Source organism: Austrofundulus limnaeus, unplaced genomic scaffold (genome assembly GCF_001266775.1).
Source record: "Austrofundulus limnaeus strain Quisiro unplaced genomic scaffold, Austrofundulus_limnaeus-1.0 Scaffold24, whole genome shotgun sequence".
Taxonomy (NCBI): Eukaryota; Metazoa; Chordata; class Actinopteri; order Cyprinodontiformes; family Rivulidae; genus Austrofundulus; species Austrofundulus limnaeus.
The window spans coordinates 3,202,513-3,219,802 of record NW_013952426.1 but is presented as its reverse complement, the minus strand read 5'-3'; the positions used below and the strand labels follow the sequence as shown (position 1 = coordinate 3,219,802).

The window sequence follows — 17,290 nt, the reverse complement described above, 5'->3', positions numbered from 1 at the left end:
GATAAATTGGCCAATCAAATGCAAGTTGATCCTTGTTAGGTGACACAATAGGAGCACCTCCTTGATCTGTCACTGTTAATTTGAAGCAATTTTCAGTATCAGCAGAAGAAAGAGTTTTTTTTTCCCCTGAAGACAACAAACTAATTAAGCGAGAGTAACCACAAGAGAAAAAGTGAAATTAATCAAAGACAGTCAGTGGTGAGCTTTGGCATTTTCAAACTTCAATATGATGATGTTGTGCTCAAAAACTTTCTTTCAATTTGCATTAAAAAATCTTTACATACTTCTGACAGCACAAACTAAATCTATAGCTGACAACAGCAACCAAAGAGTCCATCCATGTAGCTAAAACACTCATCTCCACATGTTGTATGTGAGTAATCAGTATGTCTGTTAAACGGTAGTCTCTGTAGTAATAATTTAATATGTGCCAAACATTTTCTTACTTTATCATGGAAAAAGAACACAATGACTTTCCAGCAGTTCTTAACTATTAGGAGCTGAAAAAAAAAGTCTGGCTTACTATAGAATTTAATTAAATCATCTAATGCCTGATCACTTCTGATACATCAGTCATAGCATCTCAACTTCTACTAAAGTAATTTCATTATTACTGAGTTAACTTTTTCCCCAAGTGTTTTATAAAATAAAGTGATGCCGACACCTTTGCACTAAAAATGTAAACAGATTTTATTAAATTTAATAAACTTCATAACAGCAGAAATGAGAGAAACAAGCCTTGGAATTTGATTTACATATCCTACTGGTAGATCAAACTTAAAGGCACTGAAGGATATTTTGTGATTGTTAACTGAATTTTGGACACACACTTGTATTTTATACTTTGTGATCGATTTTAATCATTTACTTTAAGCAGTTGGAAAATCAATGTCCTTTAGTTTAACACACTCCTAAAGAAAATATGATTTCAGTGCTGTTGTATAGGGACCAAGGTTTGATCAGGTTCTACATGAACACTGTGAGGACAAAAAAGCTCAAGGCAATTTACTGAGACTCAGGAACAAAGGGTGACTCGATGTGAAATGGTCCACAGTGATGTGATGGGATAAATATTCAAGTCTGAGAACTGGATTGGTTTCCTGCGCTTAATTAAGGATTTCAAAATGAACATGATTCTAACAATATATAGGAATGAACAGGTAACTGAATAAATGAAACAGGATAATTGAGAGAGGTACATTTTAAAAGAGTTTGCTGCATCTTTATGGAGTCTGAGTGGGGAGAGGCTAATTTGTGACACCCATGTTCTGCTCTGCCAATACTCTTTAAAACGAGGCACAAATGAGGCACGAGTTTGTTCTCACTAAAACCGTCATGTTATTTTAATTGAAAAGAAAAAGCCATTTTATTACACAGCTTTAACATTGACAAGTTTGAAAAGACAACAAAGAAACACTCTGAGAGATGGATCTGGCTGCCAATAAACACGTTGGTGTCTGAACCTTCATCCCAATCCACAAACTGAAACAACCTGGCTTTGTTTTGTCGTGATGTTGTCACATTAGCAGTACTCACCTGCCTGCTCGTTGGCACTGATACTGTCTTGTTGGAGTGCTAGTTATCTTCTCGTCTGTCAACCTCAGTGCGTTTTCTGCGCCGCCGCTCTCTCTCGTGTTCGCGGGCCGATTCCGATCCTTTAACTTTAGCTGAGCAGATAACACCTGGTCTGCTGCACGAGTGCAAGCCAAATGCTGCTATCTTACTTATTTGTTCAATTTTTGCAGCACTTATTCTTGCCAGTGGCAGCTGTGTGCGCTCTAAGATAAAACAAGACATCAAGATTATATTTACATTCACACAGGCATGTTGGTACATACTTTTTTATGCAGGAATAAAGTAGTCTCTTACCCCCTGTTTTTGTCACATAAGTGCATCCGATGTAAGTGCAAAGCCAGCAGTAGGGTTTGTAATGTCCTGCTTTAATGTGCACAGCAATAGGAAAGGAAAGCAGCATGTTTAAACATGATGGCAGCATGCACAAACAGGACTGTTATCTTAATGAATCCTTGTTAGCAGGAGGAAGAAATGGACAAGTTGGGCACTAAAAAGCAGATGATTGTAATGAGTAGTTGGCTCAGTTCATCAGGTTTAAATGTGAGTGAGTCTGTGAAGCTTCGCTCAACTGCAATCTATTTGTCTGTTTTATCTCCCTCTTCCCTCCCCCCTGTTTTTTAATCTTTGCGTCTTTTAATTTAGTTATTTTTCTTTTTTTTTTTTACAGCAAGTTTTCCGGCCTCTTTCTATCCGGCTTTTATTAATATCACAGTGGCGAGTGCTCAAACACATCCTCTGCTTTTCTCCTTCCTTATCGCATCCTTTCATCCTCTCAGTTCATTTAAATTAATCACTGCCTTATCGGAGTGAAACCTTGTAAATATTGGCTCAGCGCAGGTGTGGGACAGCAATTAAAAAAATGTTCAAAAGACAAAATGAAATGCCCAACATATAAATGAAGTGTCTGTTTTAATAAAGTCACACAACAGTTTTGCTGATTTGTTGTGTGTGTGTWTGTGTGTKTTTTCAGGTATGTGGTCTTTCTCCGTTTCTGAGCTGGCCATCCCGGGTGCTGAGATCGGACGCATTTCCGCAAATGACGCTGACCTCAGTGAGAACGCCAAACTGGAGTACACCATTCTAGAAGGAGAGTCCGGGGACACATTCAACATCACGGGTTTGAACGAAGAGGCTGTCATCACACTCAACAAGGTGAGAAAAAGACGACAGAGACAGATAGAAGGTCAGATGGGAGTTAGGGGTGAAGAAGAGTGCACACGAGAGGAACGAGGGCTTGTTTAAATATTCTGAGAAACAAAAACTTGTGGAGGAGGTTGTCTGTCGAGCACATGGAGTTGGATGCCAAAGATTATGCTAATTTTTTTTTATTTTGTTGCTTTGCAACATGGAATAAAATTGCCTATTAAATGTTATTACATAAGTAAAAGATTTACACAAAACTGACAAGATCAAGTAGATCAGAAGCTAATGACTTAACAGTCCCCTGTGTAACTCTGAATTCAAATCTAAGTCAACAGGGCCAGTTAAGCTGATAATTGGGTAAAACATCTTTTAAATAATTATAAATAACAGAGGTTGCTCTCTCTGGGTTGGAGGTGAGGTTCTGCCTCAACTTGAGGASTTCAAGTATCTTAGGATGTTATTCATGAGTGAGAGAAGAATGGAGCGTAAGTTTGACAGACAGGTTGTTGCTGCTTCAGCAGTACTGCAGACTCTGTTGGTGTGTTGTGATGAAGAGGGAGCTGGGCTGTAAGGCAAAGCTCTCTGTTTACTGGTCAGTCTATGTTCCTACCCTCAGCTACAGTATGTGCTCAAATTGGGTAGTGACAGAAAGAATGAGGTGGTGGATACAGATCTGGGAGTAACTCGGAGTAGAACCGCTGCTCCTCCACATAGAGAGGAGCCTGTTGTGGTGGTTTGGGCATCTGGTAAGTGTGCTTCCTGGATGCTTCCCAAGTGAGGTACTTCTAGGAGGAAAGCCCAGGGAAAACCCAGGACACACTGGGGAGTCTGTCTCTCGTCTGCACTGGGAATACCTTGGTGTCCTCCCAGAAGAACTGGAATAGGTGGCTGGGGAAAGAGAGGTATGGGGCCTCCCTGCTGAAGCTGCAGCTTTCACGACTTAACCTTGAAACAAGAGGAAGAAAATGGTTGGTTGTTAAACAACATAAAACTGAAAAGTGAGACACTGTGAGAGGCTGTGGCAGAGTGGTTAGGGGAGTTGTCCTGGAACCGGAAGGTCACCGGTTCGATCCCACATCCAGCTGTCTCAGTTGTTGTGTCCTTGGGCAAGACACTTAACCCAAAAGACTCTGATGTGTGTCCCATCAGTGTATGAATGTGATTGGCACTGATTAGTCTCCAGGTTGTACACGTTAGCTTTGTGGGAGATCTGGTACAGTACTGTGTGAATGGGTAAATGAGGACACGGATTGTAGTGTGAAGAGCTTTGAGTATCCTGGTTGGGTAAAAAGGTGCTACACAAGTCCATTTACCATTTACATGTGTGTACACCCTCTAAAGTCTGGATTTTGTAGAGCCATCATTTGCTGCAGTTCTTTTCTGGTATGTCTCTATGAGCTTGGTACATCTAACCACAGTTGTTGCAAATTCTTCAAGACAAGAGTGGTTGTACACGTTAGCTTTGTAGGAGATCTGGTACAGTGCTGTGTGAATGGGTAAATGAGGACACAGATTGTAGTGTGAAGAGCTTTGAGTATCCTGGTTGGGTAGAAAGGTGCTACACAAGTCCATTTACCATTTACATTTGTTTACACCCTCTAAAGTCTGGATTTTGTAGAGCCACCATTTGCTGTAGTTCTTTTCTGGTGTGTCTCTACGAGCTTGATACATCTAACCACAGTTGTTGCAAATTCTTGCCTTGGATGGAGAGTTTTTCTTTACACCACTGATGTTTTTTTTAGGAATGTGTATAGGTTCACTTCCTGCTGGAAGGAGAACCTCTGTCTCAGTTTACTGAAAAATACAAATAAAGCAAATATTTCAGTGTATTTTGGTCTATGATAAACGGGGGCGACTGTTGTGCAGTGGTAGGGCAGCCAACTTGGGAACAGAAAGTCATAGGTTTGACTTTCCCGCCATTCCCACATGCTATGATGTCCTTGAGCAAGAGACCCAACTGCTCCCCGGGTGCCATAATAGCTGCCCCCTGCTCCACTTGGGTGATTCTTATTATATGTGTGATGGGTCAAATGCAGAGCTCAAATCTCGTCATAGGAACATGCATTGATAGCGAATAAAGTACATTTATAATTTTATTATTTCCCAGTCTCTGCAAAAAAAAAATAAATAAAAAAATAAAAACATTCTCACACAATGATGCTGCCACCACAGTGCATCATTGTGTGGTTTGTGTGGTTTGTGTTCTTAACATGTTGAGGTGTTTTAGTTTTCATCAGACATGGTTTTCTCCTTGATCCTCAAAAAGGTTTGTTTCAGTCTTATCTGTCCGCAGCATCTTCCTTGTTTCTTTAAAAGCACAGTGTGTAGGTTTTTGTCCTTTCTTTTAGCCAAAATTGAGATAATCACTAATGACAATAATAAAAAAAATTCTAATCATTGCAGACAAAGACCTTGTTTTATTTCTTTACCTTATAAAAAGCTGTTTATATCTTCATCGTCGCGGGTCGCCAGTACAGGCAGCCGCCATCTTGCACCGCCATCTTGTCTACAAAGGCCCATGAAGGACAAACTGCGGTGGCGGCGTCAAAAACGATTTTAGTTGTAATACTATAAATGTAATATTTGTTTTCTGTCATTGTAGCTGGGATAATTTTACTTATTAAAGCTCATAATCTTACCACTTGAAACATCACTAGCCCTGAAGCTGCTGGTAGACATCGCGGTTGGAATTATCAAAGGTTTTTGACACCTGAGAGACACCGTAGCAACTCCTTTGCATTTGGAAGCGGGGGGTGGGGGTGGGGGGAGGACCAGGGAGRATGATTCAACCACTCAACCACTAGATGTCACTGAAAACAACAAATCCTACACACTCTGCCTTTTAAAGTCAGGGGTACATTTGACCTTTTGGTTGAATCTTATATTATTGCTCTCTTTGCCTAATCTGAGTTTTAACAGATGACCATGTACAGTATGTGGTGGCATACCCTTTGAATTTTCCAATAATTGATTCATAAGTGCTCTGTAAGATGCTCTGAGTTTGGTATATTTTTTACAACCCAACACTGATCTGTACTTAAACACAGATTAGTCTTCGATCTGTGCAGAATGTTTCTTAGTATTTATGTTGCTCTTTGCTTGGCAGTCACACTGTTTCACCGGTGTTGATTCCTGATCAGAGCAAGTGTTTATATACTGAGATCATCAAACAGATAGAGAGCCCACAGGTGGGTACAGGTGTGTATTTTTTAGGTAATCTAACATCACTGATTGGGCATATTTTGTGCCTAATTAAAAAAAAAACAGTTAGTTTATGTTTTTAGACAGCAGTGTAGAAAGCTTACTGAGGGAGTGACTACATTTGCAACCCAGGGTACGGAGAGAAAACTGAATGTAAAATAAGAAGGCGAACAGATGACAATGAAACAACACAAGTATCTTTGGAAGGTGTTTAAATGAAAGCTGATTTGAGTCAAAGCAGAGCTAACAACATGTTGTCTAAGCACATTAAAGTGGAATTAACTGGAAATACACAGAAATCTGTGTAAGCCTGCAAGGTTTTTCATGCTTCATCAATTAGCAGCCTTTTCAGTCAGTTTTTTAAACCAGCTAATCTGTATTCATCCTACTTTTTCTCTGCATCTAAGTCCCATTAGACGAAAGTGTTTTGATGGGTTTCTGACAAACAAATTTCTTGCTTGGTTCATTCTCTATGAAGCACACTTCTTTTCCTTTGATCAATATTTCCATCTGTTTACAGCAGACATAATGAAACATCTGTTTAAAAATCAATCAAAGCAGCATGCACCCAAACACAAATATGTGCGAGTTTCTGAGTCGACAACAGTTTACGGAAAAAAAAAAATAAACGTGTTTTGACCGCTGTTGACATGTTTTGACTCCTGCCTTTTAGCAAAGGTTGTCCACRCCGAGCGTTTGTTTGTACAGAAGGATCAATGAGGCTCTGCATTCCCATTCTGAATGCAGCTGCATAATACACCCCTTTGCTGTAATACTGGATTATTTCAATTTCAGAACAGCCATTTCCTAAGCTGCCTGCCATGCCTAATGATCACATTCTTACAGAGATGTGTTTGCACACTGACACCCTCTTGTAACCATCATAATAGGGCATATGTGTCAGTACGGGATTGCTGCYCCGTTTGCACATATGAAAAACACTAAGTGCAGAGCAGAGTCCCTTGAGAGAAGCCAGTTTGAGATATGACACTTTCATGTTAAATGAGCTCTTCAGAAGTCTCCCTCGGTGCTTCAATAAAACACATGTGTCTCTCTTAAAGTTGGCAGGCTTTACTCTGATGTGTGCGGTGAGGGTTTGTGATTAGGATGTTGTTGTGTATCCGGTGCTGTATGCACTATTATGTGTACTGCAAGTATGCTTGTGTGTGTGTGTGCGTGTCTGTGTGTGCTTGTAATGAGCAAATCTTACAAGAAAATTGCGCCCAACAGTAAACCAATCCCGCTGACAGAGAGGAGCGTGRACATTTCTTGATTGCAGAATGCTTCCATAAGCAGAGTTGAATGATTCCGCAGTGATGCRGTTGTAGAATATAAATGATAGTTTACAGCTTTCACAAACCTATACTATACTACCATTAAGGTCCACTTCAAACTGGATGACAACCTGATATGGTCTCCTCACATCATACGCTATTTACAAAAACATGTACGAATCAATATAAAATAAATAAATAAATAAATAAATTGTTGCTAAATTTTGGTACTCGCCAAACAAATTTTCCTTGTTATTTCTTTGCAGCTCCAAGAGATACTTTCCTGCATCAAGTCCCAACAATACTACCACATACATCGTGTGCCAGGCATGCCCTATAGCAGAACTCTCTGAGTGCATCCTGATGGGACAAGCTAACACAATGCTTCTGCCATGGGTATCACAACTGCACTCAATTGTTTCCACGATCTTGTTGCAACCGCTGTCACAGCTTAAGGCTTGGTTAAAGTCGCGATTTGGGTTGTCGCACATGCTCCGTGGAGTGTGTGCGCTCCTGAGCCGCGCTCTGGGTGAAATCGTACTTGATGTTCACATTTAAGCRCAGTTCATCCCTCACCGGCAGTAGTTTACCCATTAACAAGTGTGGTTTTTGATTCATTTTTCACTAGTGTTTACCAAAAATTTGTTCAACAGCTGCTTGTTGTTTACAGCCGAGTGATATTAGGTTACGGTCATGGGGTGTGCTCCTCTTATGGACACATCGTTACATTATTCTGAAGTTTTGATGTGAATTAGGTTTGCAGTAGTAACTCTGCAACAATAGTTTTGAATGATGTGTTGATGTAGAAATTACAAAAACTGCTGAAAAAGTCGATAAAAGGAAGCGTTTTATTTGTATATTCTACAACAAAGCAAAACAAAAAAATTCAATTTCTTTCCAGGTGTTCTGTGCCATCTGGTTRTCTTTATGATCTCTCATGGAGGGATCATATAAATGACGTACATGCGTACCTGAGCACCTTCAAAAATGTCTATCTTGAAATGAAGTGTGGCGCGCGGTCTTTGCGGAGCCACAAAATCTTGAAGGTGCACAACCACGCGTCAGGACACCACGTGGGGCCATCGTGCAGGGACGTCACTTTTGACGCAAGCCCCCTGGCGCCCTGTGCATTGTGTCAACTATAACCCTGGCTTTAGCCATGATTCTAAGTTCGGTTCCAGAGTCAGTGTTGGCCTATCATGCTCTGTCACACGTAATGCAGCTCTTATACCAGTGGTGGACCATCAGGGCCAGCAAAGCCTTCTTTTGGCTGACCAGAACACAATCTGAATCCCTAGCTTACATTTTTTGTATTTTACAATTTTAAATATAATTCTGAAATATCAATTCTGTATATTTCATGGCTTTTCTCTTGATTGCGCAGGGTTTTTATCCAAACATATTTAACCATTGTGTGTTGCTAGGGTAAAATAAATCTGCCTTGAGGCCTTCAGAACCAACAGTGTAGGGACCTGTAGGTTGAAAAAAATGGCAGTGAAACTGTTGCTACCAATCAGGTGTTGAGTTGGTGACACCAGGGTCCCCTAGCAGGCTTTCAACAGTATCAGCATTTTTACATTTGATTGGATAATCAGAAAGAGTACTCAGAGCTAAGAAACTGCATTTCTGTAGCGCTAAATGTCGTGAACATTCTTGGCCTTAAAGCAAATTATAACTTATGACAGAAACACAAAACAGAAACGACATGTATGACAGAGGAACTCTTCTTGAGAAAAGAAATGAGAGTGGAGTTTGTGTACAGATAAAGTATTTTAATTCAATTCCAAATTAAATTACTTTATTAATCCCAGAGGGAAATAAATATTTTAAAACATTTTATAGTTATTTTCACACATTTTGGTGAGTAAAATACATTTTATTTAATTATATTTTTGTCAGTTTATCATGTCTATGATGATGCTTTTGGTAATGTGGCACATCTGTGACTCTGAAGGAAACTTGTTGAGTTGTGTTAATTAGGTGCTTCAGTAATGACTTTCATTCTCACTACATGAGATGCCTGTTTCTGGTGGAGCACCTTATTATTCTAAGTTCCTGTGGATTTTTGATGGTTTTGTAGCTGTGGCATTATAATGACAGCATTAAGAGGTGGATAAATTCAGGTAGGACACCGTTCAAGGCCTGAATGTAAAATGAACGGCCTGCCGCTGCTTAACACACACTTGAAAACCACCTGAACACCCTGCAAAGACCACCCACTCTCCAGCTGATTGTTTTGTGCCAGAGCTGGATTGCCATGAAGTGAGCTTAATTTGTGTTTGTTCATCTTTATGAAAACAATRAATCTGAACTCTTACATCAGAAGATCATAGTTAAAAACTATTGAAGAAGCTTAACAGTTTATTTAGCTGTTTTAAAAGCCAGTATGCTCAAACCTTTTTGAGCTTTTTCTAAATTTGAAACCAAACGACAAGATAAACTTCAGCTCTGAGAGAAAGAAAAAAAAAGAAAATCTACAGCAGCTTTTTGAGTTAAGATTCTTTAAAGCTCATTTATGGACGATTATAGATGCACGTACAGAACTCAGTGAGTTAAGAAGCTGAAGACTTTACATTTGAGCTGTGGAAACGGACTCAGACTGAGACTGTTTGCTTTCACACTTCTCTAATTGAGAACTTTTGGAAAAGCTGAGTAYAAATTGTCCGCTTGTATTGTATATAATATGAATAAAAATACAGTATGTTCAGATAGTAGATGGTAATTTGTTGATACAATACAATGAACTGCATTTCAAGAGGCATCAAATCAACAACAGATGAACCGTAAGTAATTAAAATTGTGAAGCCCATTAAAACTTCACACTTCTGCTAACATATTGATGGTTTATTCAAATACTTTGCTTTTCACTTGTGCAAGAAAGTGCTATTTTTTCCCCCCAAACATGATTACTGATTTTTCAGCAGCAATATATTGGTTATGCACATATAAGAAGTGTTAATTACACTTTTGTTCARTACATGTATGTGATAATAGAAAAAGTTTGTAACTACACACCCCCATAAAATCAGTCTGGCTACACCATTTGTATGATGTCTTTGTTTTAGTAACTCAACAAAAATGCTGCTTTTATTCATTCAGGAACAAATGTCTAAATGTGCACAAACAACACTGTTAGGTTTTGTGCCAGAGTTGGACCCAGAATGCAGACGAGGACTTGATGAGTTCAAAACATAAAMCTTTATTAGTAAAGATAATTAAATAGAAAAAGCTGTTTAAGCAGCAGAACAAAACTTACAAACACTTGGATGATCACAGGATGCGCCCTGAGACAAGGAAGACAACCCTGATGTGGCCTAGAGCCAATAATGCTCTACTGAGGAGGAGGTACAAGGAGACTGAATATATAGGGCAGAGGTAATTGGGAAAGTGGGGGCACCTGAGTTGACTGTTGACTGAGAACAGATGAGAGTGGCAGACTGGAAAAACACAGAGGAGCAGACAMCTAACAGAGTTTAACAAGTTWAACAAAACACAGGATTTACAAGACACACAAAAACCCTACACAAAAAACTAACAAATWACAGAGCATGACACACTGATGATGAAGGTGTACTTTATTTGCAGACTGATGGACCATAATACATTAAAAACCTAAGACGATAAAATAAAAAATATAAATAATACAAAAGTTACTTTACAAAACAACACTATTCTTTAAGGCGACAACCATAYCAGTGTTTCCATAGTTCAGATGTGTAACAGATAGCACCAAATACAGTATTAGTCAGCATTAACATGACTCCATTATCAGACTCATATCAGTTGGCAAAAAAAATGTACATAGAATTTCTAGCCTTCAAGATACTAACCCCGTCACAAACAGTTCACTGGCACTGGCCCGTCTGGGCTTTAAGCCACTCAGTCTCTGAAGTCTACAGCTCTTCTATAACTGAGATCACAGATGRAATTAATTATCTCCAGCATTAATCTGATAAATGAAATAACCCAACATTAGGAGTGTAAATCATCAGAWTTATCACAATACAATATTATGTCGATTTGTTTGTTATATCGAGAAATATTGTATCGCCGTTCAAAGTGTGTCATGATACAATATCAGTTTAATTCACAAGTCTGCAATTAATATGATGTAATATCATATTTTCATCTAACACAATGATTGTTAGATGGGCATTTGATATCCATCCACATCAGGCATATGATGATAATATACATATATATATTCATTTTTTTTTCATTTTGCCCCAGTGTACATGAATCATTAACCATTAGCGATATATCAATGTGGATGAATGTATTACACCACTACCCGATTGCATAAATAAGACAGAAGTTAAACTTCATTGCTCTTTATTTGGTTCTTACACACTTACACATTTACCACAACTCTTACATGTGTTTTATGACAAAACCAGCAAATATATTTAGTTTGAAACCCATAATTTTAAACACAAAACGTGCAGAAAATATTTTTACCAAAAATACTTTTTATCAGTTAATGTTATCCTGTTGACAATGGGAAACCTTTATTCATGAAACTTCCATCCATCCTTTTTCTGTACATGCTTCTTCCTTTTAGAGTCACGGGGGGACACTGGTGCCCATGTCCAGCAGTCACAGTGCGAGGGGCGGGGTACACCCTGGACAGATCACAAGTCCATCACAGGGACACATAGAGACAAACGAGACAAACAACCATTCACTCTCTCACACACACCTAGGGACAATTTAGAGTTATCAATTGACCTAACAGTCATGTGTTTGGTCTGTGGGAGGAAACTGGAGTACCTGGAGAGAACATGCAAACTCTACCCAGAAAGGCCCCCGGGCTGGGATTTTGAACCCGCTAACTTCTTGCTGAGAGGCATCAGCTCTAACCAACTGAGCCACCGTGCTGCCCTATTCATGAAACTTGTAGATTATTTTTTTTATCTGTTTATGGTGCAGTTGTATCTGATAAAGCCAAAAACAAAGATATAAAACAGCCAAATGCATTCAACAGGTAGTTAACAAATCATCATCATCATCATCATCATCATCATCATCATCATCATCATCACTGATTCAAAACAGTCTCTTTGGTCCCTTTTAATATTACTGATAACACAAGGCTTACATCTACAAACTTTATTGCTACAAAATCTAGTGAAAACTCWTCTTAAATGCATGTTATATTTTACATTTTCACATGACTCCTGCCTGGTTGTTAGAGACCRTAATCCATTTTGGATAATCTTCCAGATTTAAAACCATTTGTATCCCAAAAAAAATAAACAAATAAATAAAAAAAATAAAGTAATTTTGTGTGGTTTCACTGAGCACATACTTGCACTCYTGTATGTGTTTTTGTAAGCATGTGGACACGTGCCGTGATGTATGAGGAYGGGTAGAGTTTTGCGTGTGTGTGAAGTTATTACCGTGTCAGCTCTCAGTTTTGGGTTTATAGGACTCGTTAAAAACAATCCACAGCTCGAGGTGATATGTAGAGCAGGATTTGCGGGCCCTGTAAGAGCTCCTTTGAAGAGAAGCAGGGGGAGTAGAAGGAGAACGCTGCAAGACGCAAGAGGGGAGAAATTGGAGGTAAGGACCCCGGAACAGTGGGGGCGGGGAGGGGGACGGCGGGAGTGTTGGGGYGGGAGAGCAGAGCCGAGGGAGGAGTGTTTAGATGAGGTCCCTACGAGGCRGTGACAGCTGAGAGTGCTGAATAACAAGGGAATAAGAGGAAGACGGAACCAGAGGAGAGAGATGTGCAGGAAGACAGAGAGGGAGATGCAGAAGCTGCGAAACCAGTGACAGCCTCAGACAGAAATAAGCACAGCTAGAGCCGAGAAGCACGGAGAGGTAGGAAAATCACGCCCAGACAGACAAGTAGATGGAAAAAAAAGGGAAAAATTTTTAAAAAAGGAGGCAAAATGAGTTTTACACATAWAAAACCCTTAGAGTAAAGACGTGTGGTGGTCTGAACAACAAAAATATGACCAAGGGAGAGGGAAAATGGGTGGCCACCTAAAGCAGGCTGTGTTTGTGTGTATGTGTGTGTGTGTGGGGGGGGATAGTAAACAAATATGGCAAACATCTCCCACTCACCTTATTCCCCCCTACACACACACACACACACACACACACACACACACACACACACACACACACNACTGATGTGTTGGTAACTCCTAAATCTCTCCCAAACACTGTTTACCAGTGGGGAGGCTGCTGCCACTGCAGCCTCTGCAGGAGGCTCCTGATGAGAAAAATCAAGGACTTTGCTTTCGAAAGAGGTTTTCAATTTGAGTGCGGATTGATTTTTATTTGATGTCTTTTTCACTGACCTCATGTTAGTTGAATGAAAATGGCTAATGGGCTGAATGGAGCCCATACGGTGTTAGATGTCCACATGCGGTTTAAAAAGACAACTGCAGTGTTAGTGTAGCACCTGTATAAACTGCAACAGATTCTGAAATACTGTACAAGCCATTTAACTCTGCAGATAGGGCCAGTTCACATTTGTTACTAAATTTCATCTTTATTTGATTGTGATCGGCTAGTGTTAAATACATGTCTGATTCTCAGTTCACAGTGAGTTTTCTTCAGGATTTTATTGATCAAAGAGGTTTAAAGGACACCAAATGGATGAGTTTGTCTTTGGTGTAATGCTTGTTTTCATTGTTTTAAAGCTGTGCAGCCACTGCTCAACAGTTGTGGTCACTTTATGTTATAATGTGCATTCAGTCACAGAACCACAGCGTTATGTTGCATTATAGTTTAACCTAATTAAAGAAAGAGCTGCTGTTACGCTCACAGTGAAGCTTTGTAAAACAGTTAACTGTTGTTAGTGCTGTGAAGGTTTGTTACAGGTTAAAATCTTTACTCTTTATAAGTAGAGAGTGCTGTGGAGATGCAAAAAGTTTTACTTTTTTATTTCTTTTATATTGCATCTTTTAGGTAATTAAACAGATTTAAAATATATTAAAAATCTATTTACATTTCAGATGTTTGAATTCATTATCATTACTACTAAAACATTAGCAGACTTACTGATGTCCTGTTTATTTACTGACATCCTGCTGTGTAAAGTAGACATGGGTATATCTGCAGAAACCATCTGCACACAGGACAGGTAATTGATATCCGATCTAGTGTTTGAATCTAGCGTAAAAAAATCTGACCTGACCCATCCTGAGCCCAAAGACTGAGCTCAATTCAACATGACTAATTACCTTTAATTAGAGGCCCAAGCCCGTTATGCAGGTTTAATGCAATTCCCAATTTTTGAGCATAAAAAGCATAAAAAGTCCTGCACATGATGTCACACTCTTCAGAAAATGGCCCACTCCACCATGACAAACATCAAAACAACCTATGCACATGTAAAGTCCTGYACAGCTAGTCAACAAACATATCATTGTCTTTATTTAGTTGATCTGTCTGTAAAAATGGTCACAGGATGCCACACGGTGTAAAATGTGTCCCCATGAACAAAAGCAAAACCACACACACACACACACACACACACACACACACACACACACACACACACACACACACACAAACACACACACACACACACACACACACTGGATTCAGCTCCATCTTTGTCATAAACCCAAAACAAAACACACAATTAGTATTTCAACATGGCCTCCTCCTTATTGTTCTGTGCTGTTTTAATCCCACAGCAGAGGAGCAGAGAGGAGCGGAGAAATGTATTTGGAGCGGATTCCTGCCGCGTGTGAAATGTCGGGTAAAATTGTCGAATCACAGGATTTTTTATTGAATCTTTGGAAGCAAAGTGGAACATTTACTGAAGTCTGGAGTGGGGCCGCATCTTCAGTTTCTATCAGTAAGTAAAGGTAAAGCGAGCAGTTTCTGTACATTAATAAAGAAAATAAATTGGCTCAAACGGATCAAAGAGGGGATTTGAGYGTTAAAGGGAGTCCACACTCAACTGCTTCGAAATTTACTGGAATTAAAACAAATGAAGCATAAAATTAGCACTAAGCTGCAGCTCCGTTTCTACTTTATTAAACAAACAAAAAAAAGCAATGCATTAATTTGAAACATTAAAAAAACTACAGCCATGTTTTTTTTATATGAGTGTATGTTTGTTTAGGGTATGTTGTTTCTGACTCACATGGTGCAGTTAGGAATACAAACAAGAAAAGGAGATGATCTGTTTCGGAGAGGGAAGGAACGCTGCGCTGAACAATTTGTGTTGCCAGAGAGTTGGGCCTTGACCTYGATGGCCATCTTACTGCTGTGGGCTGAATCTCCCCAACCGCTGATCTACCAGAAAGATTTTCTTATGCACACACAGAGGCAGAAACGTGAGCSTTCACCTACACGTTTAACACTGAAACCACAGAGCGATATATACAGAGGCGCGCGTCGATACAACACACTTGACCTTGCTGCTCCCTGCGTTTAAACTGCAGGGAATGAAGGCAGAGCGCTCAGGGTGGAGAGGAGAGCGCCGTTCGTCTTCACTATGGAACTAAGTGTCGGATGGGAGGTGGGTGGGAGCTGCAGGAGGGTTAACAGCAGATTAGGAAGAAGCAGAGTCAGAACTAGGAGAGCTGGAAGAGGGATTTAGGCGGTAGTTTGAAAGAAAAAGGGAACTGGCTGCAAGAGTGTAAGTGAAGACAAAATGGAAATAAAGAAGAAGAAAGCTGAGGTTTGAAGACTGGGAAACATGGCACTGAGAAGAATGGGGCATGATGGGAGCCAGGTGAAACCAGCGACTTGCACCATTAACAGCCTGCAAGTCTAGGTGTGGAATAAAGCCATCAATGCCTATTTCCTGCCGGCACCACGGAACACCTCGTCTATCAGAGATCCCACCCTTTCTTCAGCCCTGCTTTTACTCCTCGGCTTTTCCCTCCTCATCAGCACACTGCTTTTTACATTTCACAACTCCCTCAATGTCTGAGCTCCACGTGCGTCAAAATAATACATCAAAGAGGGTAGACGCTACGTGTAGATTACCTGGTTTGTACCAATCCATGGCTGTGCAAAAGAATGATGCAATTACATCTGTGAGTAGAGGACATTTTGGGAGGAAATTGAGATTTATTATGACCCCCGCACGCGAAGTGTAAGCGGGAGTCATATTTTTTTCGTACTGTTTTTTTTTCAGTGATTTTTGATCAATGGTAGCACAAAAACGGCTGCACCAATCTACATGAAATTTGGCAGGACTGTAGGTGAGTCCAACCTACACTGCGCCAGCCACTGGTTTTACGATTAGACCCCATATTTGAGGAGGGGGCTCCTTTCTTAGAGGGGGTGTCTGGACATGCAAAAATGCTTATAACTCAGAAACTGTTTGACATAGGAGCTTCAGATTTCTTTTGTTGTTTAGCTCTGATGAAGGGCTATCCATCAGGTCAACCAATGGGACAGTTGTAATTACCTTTGAAGTTTTACTTCAATAAAGCAGGAAACTTCTTGTTCCTCATCTCATTGCTACAGCTGTGACCCGCTCGTCAGCAATAACTGAGCTCCATGTGGTATTTTGTGCATAGAGACAGTGTTTTACCATTCTGACTTAATGTGAAATAAAAAATACAGGTAAAGAAAATATCCACATATAAATTGGAAATACATCAGAGGGCTGAACAAGTTAAACTCAGTTCTATCAAATTTCAAATAACCAAAATAAAATAGCATTTTTTGGTATTAATTTTTCTCCAGGGGAAAAAAGTCTAGTTTTTCTTAGGTTTGACCAAGTTATCCATTTTTTTTCCTATTTTTATTTTGCAAGAGTCCACAAAACTAGACTTATTTGCTCCATTACTAAATGTTCAAATCGTATTAGAAATATATTGTTGATTTTTCAGTCTGAAAAGAGAAGCCTTTGATTATATCTGTGCCTGCTGTGTATTTTTTCTCATTTTGAACCTGGTACTGGCAGCCGTAATCCCTTAGAACAGTTTATTGTGTTTCACAAATTACGCATGTTGTTTGTCTCCGACTGCAACAAATAGGTTCTTAGAAGTCCATAATATGGTAAAAACTAAACATTCTTATTGTCTGTCCTTTTTTTTTTTTGAGGGGTTTGTGTGTGTGTGTGTGTGTGTGTGTGTGTGTGTGTGTGTGTGTGTGTGTGTGTGTGTGTGTGT

The 17,290-nt window shown here is 39.6% G+C and overlaps 1 protein-coding gene across 1 annotated transcript in view; it reads left to right on the top strand.

Moving 5' to 3' along the window:
• The window catches only part of cdh24b (cadherin 24, type 2b), a 241,800-nt gene that overhangs the window by 178,040 nt on the left and 46,470 nt on the right, over positions 1–17,290 (top strand). The window contains exon 7 of the mRNA XM_014004421.1: positions 2,546–2,727. Coding sequence (XP_013859875.1) covers positions 2,546–2,727 — 182 coding nt within the window. The remainder of the gene's footprint in view (positions 1–2,545; positions 2,728–17,290) is intronic.